This window comes from Miniopterus schreibersii (genome assembly GCF_964146895.1).
Source record: "Miniopterus schreibersii genome assembly, chromosome: 12".
Taxonomy (NCBI): Eukaryota; Metazoa; Chordata; class Mammalia; order Chiroptera; family Miniopteridae; genus Miniopterus; species Miniopterus schreibersii.
This window is the reverse complement of record NC_138112.1, coordinates 42787083-42803436: the sequence shown is the minus strand read 5'-3', so window position 1 is coordinate 42803436 and position 16354 is coordinate 42787083. Positions and strand designations below refer to the sequence as shown.

The 16354-nt window shown below is 35.0% G+C and overlaps 1 protein-coding gene across 4 annotated transcripts in view; it reads right to left on the bottom strand.

Annotated features, from left to right (window-relative positions):
- USP47 (ubiquitin specific peptidase 47) overlaps positions 1-16354 on the bottom strand; it is an 85124-nt gene that overhangs the window by 4924 nt on the left and 63846 nt on the right. For all 4 annotated transcript variants that reach the window (XM_081154654.1, XM_081154653.1, XM_081154655.1 and 1 more), the window contains 9 exons: positions 14227-14434; positions 12250-12365; positions 10120-10239; positions 8375-9152; positions 4561-4736; positions 4139-4219; positions 2717-2832; positions 2241-2359; positions 3-133 (listed from right to left, as the gene is read on the bottom strand). In XM_081154654.1, coding sequence (XP_081010780.1) covers positions 3-133; positions 2241-2359; positions 2717-2832; positions 4139-4219; positions 4561-4736; positions 8375-9152; positions 10120-10239; positions 12250-12365; positions 14227-14434 — 1845 coding nt within the window. The remainder of the gene's footprint in view (positions 1-2; positions 134-2240; positions 2360-2716; positions 2833-4138; positions 4220-4560; positions 4737-8374; positions 9153-10119; positions 10240-12249; positions 12366-14226; positions 14435-16354) is intronic.

Below are 16354 nucleotides of genomic sequence, written 5' to 3'. Positions count from 1 at the left end.
ACCTTCTCTCGCAATTCATCAACACTACTGCTTTCCAACACAACCTCCTGGAAGGGGTCCAACTTCATCTCTGAGGGCCTCCACCGTCTTGACAAAACTGCAAGCTGTGACATGGATTTCATCTTCTCCACCCCTATGAACATGCAAGATTAGGCTATCACAGTATTTTCTCTAGAGGTTCATAATTTGACCTTTCCTACGTTGACTGATTAAACAAAAAGATTTACTTCAAGTGTTACTTTTACAAAGTGAGCATAAAAAAACCCAATTATCCCCAGGAGTTTTAGAGAATGAAATACTCTCCCCGCTCCAGTCTCAGGAGATAATTCCTAACTCTGCAAGCTCTGCCTCTGCCAGTTTTCTGAATCCCACTCTCTCCTGACTCCTACTGAGCACTCTTCTACCTACTATTCTCTTCTCTGGATCTCCCATCTTCACTGCTATATTGGCTACTGCCCACAATCTAAAATCATAATCAGTCTTCACTTGACCTCTTTTTTCCAGTCAAGCTATCCTTAATTCTTCTCTTTACACTTACACCCAAACTTACTGTTTCTTCAAAACCCAGCTCAGCTGTCACCTTTCTCTCTGGTGTATATAAGAACAAATTGTACTGATTTGGTTCTTAGTACCTATCATTTTGGAATTACAGGTTTCAAGTTCTGGTTCACTCACAGACTATGTACATCTGGAGGGCAATCACTAGCTCTTATTCATTTTTGTAGTGCCAGGGATTAGCAATGTCTGGCAAATTACAGGTCAATAAATGCTCCTTAGATTTAATTCCACGACTTCTTACTCAACTATTTGGTGTTAAAATATATACTGGAATGATACTGATGCAGGCACCCACCTTTCAGTAACCTTTTCTGGCTAATCCATCTCTGCTAATACATACTTAATCCTTCCAAGGAAGGGTGACTTCTGTGTTGTTCAGGATCTCTTCCTGGCTCACCCAGACACAGTGATTATTCTCTAAGGCCCCAGACACTCAGAGGAGGAATTACAACCTGAAGCACTCAGTATCCTGATAGCGCACATGATAGCCCACAGTATCCTGATTTTTCTTTGTGTTCCCATAACTTGTCAATTAATCAGAATTTCAACCATTAAAATTTAAACCAAATTAGACCTGAAATAGCCTGAAATAGGTGAAGTGTTAGTATTACTGAGCCCTCTGAAATCTATCACAATCATATATAAAAACATTCAGAACTTATGATATTTTAATTTCTATGGGGGAAAAAAGGAAACAAAAATCTTTCTAAGTGACAGCAAAGTCACAAAAGAATGTAGACTGAAAACCAGTTGCTTCCCTTGATATCATCTCCTAAGAGACAACTTTCCCCCTACTACTTCCTCCAAAAAATAATACTTTAAACATACTAATGTTGATAATTAACACCAGGAGGTATGACCAGTACAAGTGCCTCCTCTAAGTCACTATTATGGGTTAAATTGCCCCCCCCCCCCAAGTATTTACTAAAGTCTTAACACCCCAGTATCTCAGAATGTGACCTTATTTGGAAATAGAGTCATTACAGAGGTAATCAAGTTAAAATGAGGTCATTAGGGTGAGCTCTCATCTAGTGACTAGTGTCCTTATAATACAGGGAAATTTGGATAGGGATAGATAAACCCACAGGAAGAACGTCATGTGAAGAGGAAGGCAGAGATTAGGGTGATACATTTACAAGGCAAGGAACACCAAAGACTGCCAGCAAATCACCAGAAGCTAGGAGAGAAGCATGGATCAGATTCTCCCCCACAGCCCAAAAAGGAACAATGCTGCTGACACCTCGATCTCATACTTCCAACCTCCAAAACAGCGAGGCAGTAAATTCCTATTGTTTAAGCCACAAGTTTGTGATACTTTATTGTGACAGCCTAGGAAACTAATACGGTCATTGTTCTCTAAATCTCTGATAAATTATCAATAGCACATACTCAAAACAAAATAAGCCATAATGAAAAAAGAAACTAAATGGCAAACATGGCTAAGAAAATATTAGAAAAATTTTCTGTAAAAAGTACTAAAAATACGACCTTGAAATTGCAACTTCCCTGTAAGAAGGAATAATATTCTAAAAAACATCAGAGAAAAAATGGAACACTTAAAAGGCAAATGGGATCCAGAGAAAATATAGAAGAAACTCATTATTTGATTTAAAAACTATAGGCTTCTATTAATTCTAGAGTATTTCTAACTGATATTTCCCCCACAAAAATATTGGTAATACCATCAAGAACTTCAAGGAAAACCTCCCAGTTACTGGAAATATTAATATCTTCTTCATAAATATGGTAATCCAAAAAGACAGTGCCAGGATTCTTCCATGTTTTTTTCCTTAAACGAAACCTACAAATGTGATAAGACATTTTGAAGTATTATAATTTGAAATTCTTAAACTTAAAAAAATGACACAAATCTGACCTCAACGAAAAGTGAACTATGCTTAAGTGGTTATTCATTAAAATTTGGAAAGAATAAAATAAAATGCTCCCAATACTTCAAGTTTAGTAGTATTCTACACAGGAAATTCAAACACAATTCTAGTACTTTTGCTTACTTCTAGTAAACTAATTTGCAATACTGAAATTCTGAATACTACAGGAATTTTTAATTCTTCTAGTTTTAGAAAATCATACTAATCCATATCATTTCACTACCCGGTCTTTCTTAAGATCACTTGATGACACTGCCATTTTACTTTACCTGTCAGTACTGAGCTCTAAACCACATTGCTCCCTGAGTTGAGGAATTAATTCCTCTTTTGATTGCCGTACAGTCATTCCTTTAGCAAACACAGCATCTAGCAGAAACTTGCATGGCTAGAAACATAAATAATTAGAGCCTGAGTTATACATTAAAACAAGGATTAACAAGACATTTTATTTGTACTTTATACTGTGACAGTTATGGGCCTGAGTTTAGGTGTCTTAAGATATCTTCCTAGGTTCAAATCTTGGTTCCACTACTTACTAACTTGGTTATCTTGGGTAAGTTTACTTAACATTTCTATGCTTCAGTTTTCTCATCTATAAAACTGGGGGCAGTGTCTTCCTCACAAAGCCATTGTAAAGATTAAGGTAACACATTCGTATTTCCCTTCTTGTGTTAAAGTGATAATTTTGAATGTAAAAAGAATCATTTTTATGGACTAAAATAAGGAAAATGCATACTAATTCTCCAAGTACATTCATTCATTGTCTCAAAAGAGACATTGTATCCACACACCCCACACTTGGAAGAAACATGTAAGTCAAAATGACTGTAATGGATCACATATAAGAGATATGATCAGTGCCCAATAAAATGTTTGTTGAATGAATAAAGGCATTTCATGAAAAATGTATCCCCTATGTGTTTTTCACATTTTTCTAGGTCCCCCAAAAGATATTATAAACATCCTGAACACAGGGTCTTTGCCTATTCTTCTGGGTATTCACCACAAGCCTGCGTATTACAGGAACTAAAATATCTTACTTATTATTCCCTAAAAAATATAGCCTGGTTAGAACCTTAATCCACCATTTGCAACTGTATGACTTTGTGCAAGTTACTTCTCTTAGTTTCTTCATCTATAAAATGGGAATAACAGTAGTTACAGAGTTAACTGATGAGGATTAAAAGAGTTAATACTTGCAAGCACATAGAGCACATGGTAAACACTAGATAAATGCTTGTTAAATACTAAAATGATACTCTGAACACAAAAAGAACCTATATATGCTACAGATCAACTGCTATCCACCTGTAGCTTTATATAATCATTCCCAGAAAACAAGCAGAAGAAATTTTTGCCTCACTCCAGCATTTGTAGCAACACTTTAGAGAAGGGAAACAATAAAAAATGACCTGAGAGCCACATTCGTTTTTATAAATAAAGTTTTAGTGGGACAGAGCCACTCACATTGGTTTTATGTACTGTCTATGTCTGCTTTCGTGCTACAACGGCAGAAATGAGTAGTTCCAACAGAGGCAGTATGGCCTGCACAACTAAAAGAGATCCTAGAAAAGTCTGCCACCTCTGCTTTAAAGAGGTAAAAAGAAATGATTAGTAATAAAATTTCTACACTGTATGCTTTCAATGACTACCAAACGCAACCTCACCTTGTCCTTAAGTGTATCACTCACCTCTTGTTCATTGACTAGGAGCTGGTACACTTTCACTCTGTATTCTCCTTTTTTAAGTGCTCTCCCCAATCTAATTGTAATCTATAAATTAAAAACATTTGTTTAGATGTACTTTCTCAGCAGAACAAACAACCCATTCTCACCCATCATTTAGCTTGTTTTCCAAAATTCTCTAGATAACGTGTTCTGAAAACGGGTATATCTTTTACCTCTGATTCCCCAGCACCTAGAACAGTAACTGACACAGTTAACATTTAACGAGTGATTGTTAGATGAATGAAAAAGAACAACAAATCATCACTGAACATCAAAGAAAAATTACCCTTTTAGGGTATCTATTTCACCTTACTTGGATGTAGGACAAGATGTTCTCATTTCTATCATTTACAAGACTCTAATTATTCAAAATTATTTTAATCAACCTTATTGTCATCTGAAAATGATGAAAGTGTCTCATTCAGTCGGACGCTCTCAAACTCTTGATTGCTGGCATACACTCGAAAGACCTTGAAGTGAGAGGACAAAACCCCAACAAAGGGCTCTAAATGTTGTTTGAAAGCAGCCAGGGTGATTCTTTTATCAACATGCACCATCAGCCCTAAGCACACAAAAACAAAACAGAAACAGAACTGTAAAGAAACCTTAGAGGATAAATAAAACAGATCACATACTTTTTATTCTACTGTATGCAGGATTTCAGTTATTTGACTTTTAGCTAATATACAACATTAGAGGGACAAAAAATATGGACATTGGGTATATGACAGGTTAGTCTGAAAGCTTTAAATGTTCTGAGATACTTAAGTGCTTATTTTGGCTGCTGAATTCAAAACCAAACTTCCAGGAATTCTTTTCAAATACATTTCTAGTTCTACAAAGTCAAGTGTGGGCTCTGGCCGAGTTCCAGCCCTCTCTTCTGCTTCCCTGACATGGAGCAAGCTCTGTGACATGGAGCAAGCGGCCAGCCTCTGTACCTCCACCTCATCTGAAAAATGGAGATGATACTAGTACCTACCTCATAGTATTGCACTAAATTCAATGAGGTAGTATAGTTATGCTTTTAGCACAGTGCCAGACATACAGTAACTGCCTCAAATTTTAATCTAGTACTGGAATTTCTACTAGGAAAAATGTCAAGACTAGCATATGAAAATGTGGTTGGACTGTAATAGGAACAGTATCTAAGTGGATTGACTGTAAACTATCCCCTCCTCCAAGCTTCAATTTACGCTCTCTTGGCATTGTAATAGAATTACGTTTGATAACCTTTATTTTCTCTAATGCTTATTATTTTACTCTTTTGTCCTTTATGAGCCACTCATGAGCATACTTCTGGAATATTTTGATTTACTTTGGTCTTTATATTCTAGTAAAGAGCAACAACTTCACTCATTTGTCTCTTTCTCACAATAGGCAGTGCAGATTATAAGAGCTGCTAAGCTGCCACAGGCCCATGGTTCCCCTGCAGCCCTAAGGCTATCTCTTGGGCAGGCCTTGGTTTTCTGTGAGATTTACATCAAAGGTCAAGGATGGGACCTTAGTAACACTACTGGTTTATGTTCTCAGGTCATCCCAATTTGGGGGATGAATTTTTCTGAGAGAACTTTTTCAAATTAATGTTCATTTATTGTTTCCTGGTTATTAAATACAGGTTCAATATAGAAAATGTCACAAGTATCAATTAGATGAAAATATAAACAGGGTAATAAACTTTAAAAAAAATGTCCATTTCTAAGCTGCAAGGAGTGCCCTAAATATTAATAATCCAGCTTATCAAAAACAAGCTTCTATTTACACTATCAAGGAAGGTACTAAAATTCTTGAATGTGTGTAATGAAAAAAATTACATGATTAGAAATCAGAAGCCTATAGCTGAATTTCAGTTTTGCCACTTTAGTCTGATAAATGGCTATAGACAGGTTATCTAATCTTTCAGAGCCCCAGTTTTCTCTGGGGATCACTATATCAGTCTTGCTGAACATTTTTACAACAAATGTAGTAAATTCTACAGCCTTACTCAAATACAAACTACTATTGCCATTTTGGTTTCTCAAAACTCATAGTAATGGTGTATCACAGGAAGACACAAATGCCTGTTGATTACCGACATAGTCCAATATGGTGATTAGGGCCAGGGGGTTCTGGAGTTAGATGGCCTGCCCTGAATGAATTCCTGACTCCTTCTCATATAGTTTTGTAACTTTGACTTCTTAACTTCTCTGTACTCCAATTACCTCTATTATAAAATAGTATTTATACCTCAAAATGTGTTTGTGGATCAATTTACGTAAAATGCTTATCATATCCCTGACCAAAAGTGTTAGCATAAGTAACTGGCTGTAGTTATTTTATAATTTTAGAGACTACCATCATACCATTTTTCTTATCATCATCCATTTTTGTTGTCTCTTCAAAGTGCAACTATCTTTAGGGTTTTCCTTTTTCCTTCTTTTCTTTATGTATTTCTTGAAAGAAGTGGTAACCAAAATTGTACAAAAAAATTCTTGCAAATGCACTACATTTTTATTACCTTTACCTTCCTGTTTATACCCAAGTGCCTGCAGACTACAACTAGGTCCAATTGGAACAGTATTTTCAGAGAAAGGTATATAATCACTCACTGAAACAATTCCTAGATTATAACAGTTTAAAGACCATTACTTTAAGGGTAGTTCAGGTATTACCTAGCTGTGCATAGAATGTCACTATTCGGTTTCTGAATTCTTTGTACCTATTATACATTGCCATTTCATCACTCTGAAGAACCTGTATTGGTAACTCATCAATCACGTTTCCCAGGCACCTGCTTTCAGATCACCGAGGAACTATGATAAATCAGACTTACAACACATTCCTGGAACAGCTGGCCATATCCCTACTTCCCTATCTCTAAGCCAGTTTCTAAACATGAAAAGGCACTTTCCAGTTTTCACTTTTTCATTTCAAACAAGCCTTCTGTATGGCTTATGAAAACCTACATAAATTGTAGTAAATTGTTTCTCTTCATCACCATCTTTATTATTTCAATGAATGCTAGTAAATTAACTCACCATGAATTTCCAAAAATGTTTAAATGGCCAGTACTCTTTTAAAAGATTTCATTAACCATTCTAAGATGGAAATGAAATTCTTCAGACTAATTCTAAGTATTCCCACTGAATTCTTCTTAAGGTTAAAACTATTCATGAACATTTTCAGCACATTATTTTAAATCACTTAAAAATTTCTAACCTTTTCCTAAAGGAGCTAGTTTTAATTTCTCCAGTGCTATTGAAGGGTTGTGAATGGTAGGAAAGTACAGTATAGCTACTGGCTAATTTTCTTTTACACTGATGTGAGGAAAGTAAGGCGAGGTGATAGTAGTTATGGGATGGAAGAATGCAAACTAGGCTACAATCAGGAAACCTGGGCTTGATCCCAGCAGTGTGACCTACTAGCTGTGTGACCACAGGCAAACTAACCTATCTGAGCCAGTTTCTTCCAAAGTGAGAAGCATCTAACTACATCAATTCTTACACAGCTACTGAGAACTAAATGAGACAATGCAAGCTAATGAGCCTTATGAGATAAGGAAAAAGCCAAGAAACATAAAGCATTGTTATAATAGAGTTTCTCTGCCTCCATTTGGGGACACCAATTCACATTTTCTCACTTGAGTTTCTGCAAGAAGTATGTATAAATGTCAAGGTTTCCAGTGTTATTTGGACCTAACTAGTTAAAAACACAAAAGCATGTTTCCTTTCTCTGACTTTCCCAGTTAGTTATGTATGTAATTTTAGGGGTGTCGGAGGGGAATCGTTTGCATTGGGGGATGGAGGAAAGGAAGGGGACACACAGAAAATTCTCCTGGGCACTGACTATACTGAGTATATAATTTTCTAGTGTCTGTTTTGTTTTTGTATATTATTTACTTTTTAAAATATTTATTTTTTAGTCATTACTTTTATCATAATTATTTCCTTTTTAAAATACTTTTTGTAAAATAACTTATCTCATCAGAGTTCTGACATCGTAACTGTCACAGGTCTACTGTGTTTCACAGGCCTAACAACACTGTTCACTGTAACTGCATCGAAAATGAAAGCTAAGCTGACAGAGAACAGTCTTATAATCCAGAAAGTTAGAGGTGGTCTTAGAACAAAGTACCATCACTTAGCTGATTCTTTTTTAAATAAAAATTTAAATAAACTGAGAATACACTGATGCTGTCTGAAGGAGCTCTTTGTAAGTACATACATTTATGTCCTTCGCCAGAGCCTTCATCTGCAGCATACGGTTCTGCTTTGAAATACATGTACTGTATTTCTCCCCTGCTTTTGCCACTCTCGTCATATTCACTGTCCGTTCCAGAGTCTTCTTCTGCTGTATCCCACGTCTCTTTTTTCCCTTCATTTGCTTTAGTTCTTCTACTACTTGTGATGCTGTGAGTGTCAAGTCCGTTAGCCAAAGGGATTTGCGCACTATCTGCATTGCACAAAGTGTCACTGCTATGGCTGGAGCTAAGAATATCGCTGTCCACTGAACTTGTGCTCCTGTCGTTATTCACATCTGAGTCTGATCGTTCTTCAGACTGAAAATTTTCAGGATCAGAAGTCTGAATGTGCTGTTCAAGTTCTCTATTATCCACTGATGCTGAAGAGTCTCTCTCATTGAGAGGTGATTCAATGTTTTCAAAGTCACTTGTCTCAGTACTTTTGCTGCTGTCCCCATTATCTCCATCTTGCTGCTGCTGCAGTGACAAGCTTTTGAGTTTCTCAGTGCTTTCTTCCAGAATAGCTTCCACAGACTTTAGGCTCCCCACAGGTCCTTTGACTCTTTCACAATCATCATCCACATTACCAGAATCACCCCCAGCTTTCTGATATGCTGTCCTTTTGGAATAAGATCCTGGGGATTGTTCAGGTAATAAAACAAATAATCTGATAGTATTTGCATGCCGATCCAAGAGTTTCCACAAATGAGAGTCTGTAAAGGCCATCTGGTAATCCAAAGTCTCAGAACTTTCAACAAACACCTAAACAGTAAGTCAAAAGAGTTATACTGCATCATTAATTTTAGTGACATTCTCATTCATCATAATATCATGTCAATACCAGACAGTGCATAATAAGTTATACATTTTGGGATAATTATGTTTCTATAAAAGATGAAGATCAATAAGACCGGAAAAGACGATAAATAAAAGATGACAAACAAGGAAACTTGTGAGTGCAATATATCCAATGGTGCTAAGAACAAATACGTAGGAAAAATGATAAATAATGAAATACACACACACAATGATATCAAGAGATGAAACAAAAACATCAACATGAACTTTCTCTTTTTGTACAGAGATAAATGAGTAGGCAGAGAATAATGTTAGGTGAAGCCAATATAATTTTCTCTATCCTGGGCATGCCTCTGACTTTCACAATGAAGTATGTACTACTTTATGGGAGAAGCCCAAGAATGAACAAAATTCAGAGGACATAATCATTGTGGTTAGAAAGAGTCATGAAGGCTTCATCAAAGAGGCAGGACTAATCTGGGGCTTGAAAAAATGTAGAGAGAAAGGAAAGAACACTCCAGGTGGGGTAGCTCATGACCAAGGCAAAGAGAACCAGCAAGACTGATTCAGAGGACAGAAAGAAGCCAGATCTGACCTCACTACAAAGGATGGACTTGAGAATTTAAAAGGTGGATAGCTCTAGAGCAGGGATGGGGAATCTTTTTTCTGCCACGGGCCATTTGGATATTTATAACATCATTTGCGGGCCATACAAAATTATCAACTTAAAAATTAGCTATGAAAAAAGCTCCTAGAGTTACTGAATTTCGAGTCCCGCCTGTGGTTGTCTTGGCAGGGCCAGACCAAATGATTTCCGGCCCACAGGCTAGACGTTCCCCACCCCTGCTCTAAAGGTTAGGCTTATAATGTTAAACTTAATTTCATTTGCTATTACCAGCATAGAAAATAATAACGAAAAAATAAGAGGTACCTTGTTACTTCTAAAAAAACCTTCTGCCTTTAGGGTTTTACTGGGCACAGTGAGAAGACGCAAATCATTGTAGCAGCGTTCCAGCACTATCCTCATTGTTTCAGCAGGTAAGTGGATAGCCTATAATGAAAGCAATTTAATAAAAAAATACTCTTTCAGGAATAATTCTGCTTGACTTGGAAATATGAGAAAATAAGACAATGCTGAGTTCTTAAAAACAGAAGAAAGAAAATTAAGAGAAAAATAATCTTAGTAGATGTTTAAAATTTTTTAAAGAATCTAAAGAAAAATTATTAGTCTCATCCATTAATTATGCTATAATTAGGAGAGCAAAGTATACCTTACAAATATACGCTCTTAAAGTATTTTAAAGGTAACGATTTTCCACTAAAAATTCTATTTCTCTCAAACTTGTAAAATAAATGAAGGGATCTGATTCCAAAGAAATAAAATAACTGACTTTTTGAGAGGTGATGTCAAATCAACACCTTTTTTGTTTAGCTTCTTTACTTTTGATGGGTTCTTTTGTATTCTGTGATTACTTAATAGTTTTACTGAATCCATTTTCTTCTGTGTAAAATAAGATTAAATTAGTAGGTAAAATTTAAAGTTATTTTAGAATTCCATGTCCATAATTTTTTGTTATTTTATGAATTTCACATAAAAAGAACACACTAAAATAATTTGCCTTAAAAAAATATAACTGGTTTTCAATACAACAAATGATAACTAGTTCTTAGGCAGTCTACTAGTTTAAACACTGTATTTCTTGGCACAATGTTTTGCGACTGCTTTATTCTCTGCAGACATATTTTTCCCCAACAAAATTATTAAATTCTTCAGGGAAGGGAATGTCATGTGTTTCTTTTGCATTCTACCTTAGTGCTTATACTTTAAACTGTAATACAGAGCAATTACAGTAATGTAGTCTTTTTATGAGCAATTTAATCATTAAATATAGCTTCACAACATCATTTGTTTTCTCTAATTGTTACTTTGGCAAAAATGTTAGAAAAGTCATTTTTTCAACAAAATAATCAAAACCCATCTTTTATATAATACTTTACAGTTTTTTTTGTTGTTTTATAAACATTCACAACAACCTGTTAAAAGAGGCATTGAAACCCCAGGATGAATGCCTGAAAACTGGACTCAACTTCTTGACTTGTGACTGCTGTACAATTTCCACTACGACAAGGGATCTTAACCTGGGGTTTAGGAACCCTGCAAAATTTTGCCTGTGTCCGTGTGCTCAGTGTTCTATAGAGTACAGGAGCCTGGAAAGGATAATAATTATTTCTCTGAAATGGACTAGTTATTTTTGTCCAAGGAAATGTGAATGTTTTCATAATCATATTTTCCAGCTCAGAAATTCTGAATGAGCTTATGTTCTTTATCATTAACTCACATATAATGTGGTCAATATTTAACCCATCACCTTCCCTGTCAATTCTGCTCCCCAATATTATTTTTTCATTTCTATTCATATACTACCTTTGTGGTTACCCAAGTTTGAAACTCCTCAGGTCATCTGTGCTTTTGCCTTAGTCCAACATTTACCAATCACAAATCCTATAGATTCTACTTATATAATCATTCTTACAATCTACACCTTTTGTCATTTCTAGTCATATACCTTCACCTGAATTATTTCAACAACCTCCTCATCTACAGTCCTGAAACTGCTCTCAATCTATTTGGAAAACCAGTTAGTGTTGGCAGACTTACCACTCTACAAGAGAGCTCATCACACCAATGTCAAACTTAGAAAAACAAAAAAACCTACTTCCTCCTGCCTACCTCAAATAGAGCCCAAACTTTTATGTTCACCATTTTAAAACCCTCCATAAAATAACTGAACTTACATTTCTAGGCATGTATTTTACAATGATTCAGTCAAACACATGCCATTATTTTAGACACTTCCTCATACCTTCTTACCTTGATACTCTGGTCAACCTGTTTTTTCTGTCTGAAGTGTCCTCATCTCCTAACTGCAGCTGTCTCCCAGCTATAAATACTGGCTCCTTAAAGTAAATAGTGATTCCTGTATCTTACTCAAAACTATATCACAGTGCTCTGTACAGAGCAGGCACTCAAAAATATTCACTAACCAATTTTAAAACTTACCTTTGAAATAAGTTGTTTGAATTCTGTAACTGTTTGATTTAAGTAAGCACGAACAGTGATAGGAGCAGCTACAGATTCTGCCTTTAGATCAACAACGTGAACTTTCACCATCACTTCTGTCGCATTTGAAAAAAAATAAAAACATAACTGGAGGTTATTTTTAAAAATGTATTTCACACGAGTAGTGAATTTTTACTATGTTTCTAATAGATGACAAAGATAACATATTTTCTAGTTATCAAAATTGTAGATGTATAATGTCTTTCACAATTTATCATTTTACAAACATACATAAAGATATAGAAAATAGCCTATAGAAGTTCTAGATCTCTTAAAAAAAATGACCAGTCGAAATGTGATTTTTAAAAATACATGCTTTGTTACCTTATAAAACGTAACACCACTGTCAAATTTATTAAGCATTATTAAAAATATATATCCAAAGTTCCAAAATACAGACCCAAACCACAACATTAAATAGATATATAAATAACTAGAGAATGTAAAACAAATAGTAAGGGGACACAGCAACCCTACTTGCTTTTGAACAACCTTCACTAAACCATTCAAGACTTTGTTTATAATCAAAGACTTCCTCTCTTCAAAAGAATATTTTTTATAGCCTATAAAAAAATCCCACAGAAAAATTGTTTTGGTTTCAAAGTTTGTTTTTTCACTTAAATTCTTCATATTACAATTTAATCCCATCTTCTCCACTTGTTTTCAGGAGATCACATATAACTAAAGTTTTAGTCATCAGAAAAATAAATGATGTTCAAACAATAGAATAGTTAGTCTCCAGCTTAAGTGGTTTAATCTCTTATATGTAGTATATGTCAATCCTCAGTTTTTCCCTAGGTTGCTAATCTAAATCTGACCAAATATTTTGCTGAAGTCTTGATTATTAATAATTAAAGGTGATTATCTCTAAGTTTTACAGTTCACACTCACATTTAGAGTTATCTTTGAAAAGAGTGGTTTTATTGCTTACTTATGTTATTCTCTGATCTTAATTTTTAGTATCTACCTCAAAAATAACTGGCATGGAAATGCTCCAAAAGGGAAACTTGACAGACAGGGTAGAGTCTGACTGAAGGAGCCCTTGAAAGACCACCACACTTAATCTACTTTGGAAAGAGGAGTCTTCATTTAAAAAGGAGCTGTATAGGATGCACAGAGGAACAGAATTTGAAAGAGAAGTAGTTTTGTAAATTCAACTTTTAGGAGTAAGAGTAGAGAACATAAACCTGATTTCTGCTTAATAATCAACACAAGGGAATTAGGGTCAAGACAATAACAGTAATAACTTGGTAAAAGTTTTTTAAACATTTGATTTTGCCATATTTGTTATTGTCTACATATAGTGATTACTAGAAAATTTTGGACGTGTACTTGTCTTTAGGGATGACTTTGGATAAAGCTAGGGGCATGGTATTTTGCTTCCCAGGTTGGTCTCAAAGGAAAAAAAACAAAAACCCTCACACACTGAGAAATGTAACAGATTTAATAAGAAAGAGAAAAAGCTGGAGTCCCTGGGGACCTGCAGAAATGACGAGGGTGGAGAAAAATTAAAAATGCTTGCAAGTGATGGGTCATGAAACCACCTTTTCTAAGGGACCCTGAAAAGTAGACTCTATTTCCAAGAATTTATGGGAAAATACCCTTTTTGGTCCAGGATCTTCTTTATAAATAGGTGGGGGAGAAGGGAGGATTATTCAATACTAAAGAAGAAAAATCCCACTGAACACTGTAAGTTAGAAGTTTTATTGCTTGTTTTTAAAATTTTGTGTATAGCTCTTTGAAAGTAATCTAGAATTTAATTCCAGGTTTGATGCTGACTACTTCCCAACCTATCAAAATTATTTTAGAAACATATAAAACATTTTGCAAAATTAAAATTAAATTTATTTCTATAAACAAAAAACTTTATGAAAAATTTCAGTCCAGTACTACTCAAAACACCACAAAATTCCTTACCCCCAGGTTTATAAGACTGAAAAACTTGGTCAGGTTTTCTTGTCTCCAACAGCAGATCAAACATATATGTGGACTTGACTCCACCTAGGAGAAGTCCCATTGGCGTATCTTCTTCTCCTTCATATGATCGCTCAAGATAATCATGAAACTCATCATATTTAACAAGGCGACAACAATCCATGGGTATTACCTCTTCTAAATCCATCATCTAAAAGAAAATGATTCCCCAAAAAAGAAAAAATATATTTTAGTCTGATGTGTAATTGCACTCACATTTAGAGCTCTCTTTTACAACACCTCTTAATGGGTCCTAGCAAACAACAGAATCCATGTGTTTATGATTTGCATCAAAGCTCAAAGAAACAATTTAAACCCTATTTTTAAATAACCACATTTCATTACCCCTCAAGTCATACAACCTATGCGCTAACATATCTTAAAGACAGTTTTTTATTTTAAAAAGTTAACATTCTAAACTTTAAACAGACTCAAAATCAAAAGCTATTGTTCTATAACCACTAAGCTGGAAACAAAAGGGGAAAACTACCAACTAGAATATGCATCTTTTGTTTTCTCAATCCAACTTGAAGAAGAATTGGTAACTCATGTATCTAGTAATCATCTTCCTAAGTACAGAAGGACAGCATGTCTCGTGAGCTACCATAAAGGCTGTAGCTTCTGTGTCTTCCAAAGGCTGCCTCATTCCTCTTTGGACCATTCCCTTCAATATTAGCTTCTAGAATACCTACAGCTCAGGGCATAGGAATTCCTACCATAAAATTTCCCTCTAGCCATGTCACTAGTAAATGGCATGCCCTCAATGCAACATCTCTTAAGTTGGAAGTGAACCTCCTGGAGAAACAGAAACCTCATTGAAGTTTTGTTATTGTGATTTTAAAGAAAAACATGTATGTCCCCATTGATCTCTATTCAACCTCACCCTCATCCCAATATGACCTCTATTTTTGGTACATAATATTAATTTATTTCTCTGTTCTGTTTGACTCTTTACACTTGTAAACTTTACTTCCTATTTTTAAGACAATTTTTTTCTTCCTGCATTAAAAATGGATGGGATATAAACTACCCTGATTGCAATCACTGATTGACCTTACTGTGTAAGACTGTTTAGTTAAGACATATTCTCCATTTCAGTCTAATCTGGTTCACTAGGGTTTTGCAAAGATGATGTCTGCTTGTTTAAAGGATTTTAAACATGTCTGAAGGATTTTTACTTGAATAAGGTGAATGCGGAGCCATCATCCATGTTATTGTTTGTTCATTTATTTATTCATTCACATGACCATGTAATTTTGACTCTCCTATATACCAAGACAGAAGTACTGAAAATGCAATCATGAACAAAACCAGAACACTCTTTACACCCTTTTAAGTGCTTACAGTTTAGTGAGGGACAGTGACATTAATGAAAAGTCACATGATATAAATTTTCAATACTGATTCCTATGAAGGACGAGGTACTTAATATACAGTAGGTCTCAAACTTTAGTATGCTTAAAAATCACCTGAAGTACTTGTTTAAAATGCATATTTCCAGGCACCAACACAGAAATTCAGATTTATTTGCGGGCATTAGTTTTTTAATAGGAATGTGATTCTGGTGCAGGTTGTGCTGAATCACACTTGGAGAAACAATGCCAGCTATCTTGTGTACTATTTCTAGTTCTCTCATAGGTTCTAATATAATTATAAAGTAATGTAGTGTGCAATTTTTTCTCTAGGTAATGACTGCTTAATTTCAATCAGATGATGTTAACATTTAAAGAAAAGGGCAAAAAAATTTATCACGTATCACAAATGATATTTAGAATAATCTGGTTAAAGAATGCATTCTTTTTTAGTTGCCTTTGAAAACCCACTAATAACTTTCCATTACTTAGAAAATGCAAACTTCTATTCTTACGAAGTTTCTAATTTTATTTTGTGCTACTCTACTCTCATTCAAGACAACCAAAACATAATTCCCCCGTTTTCAGTTTCTTGATCATGAAAGCACTTTCTCACCTCAGTCTTTACACAGGTGTTACTTCTACTTAAAATATTTTTCCCCAACTTTTGCATAGCTATCTCTTTCTCATGGTGAAAGTCTCAGAATAAATTATCTCAA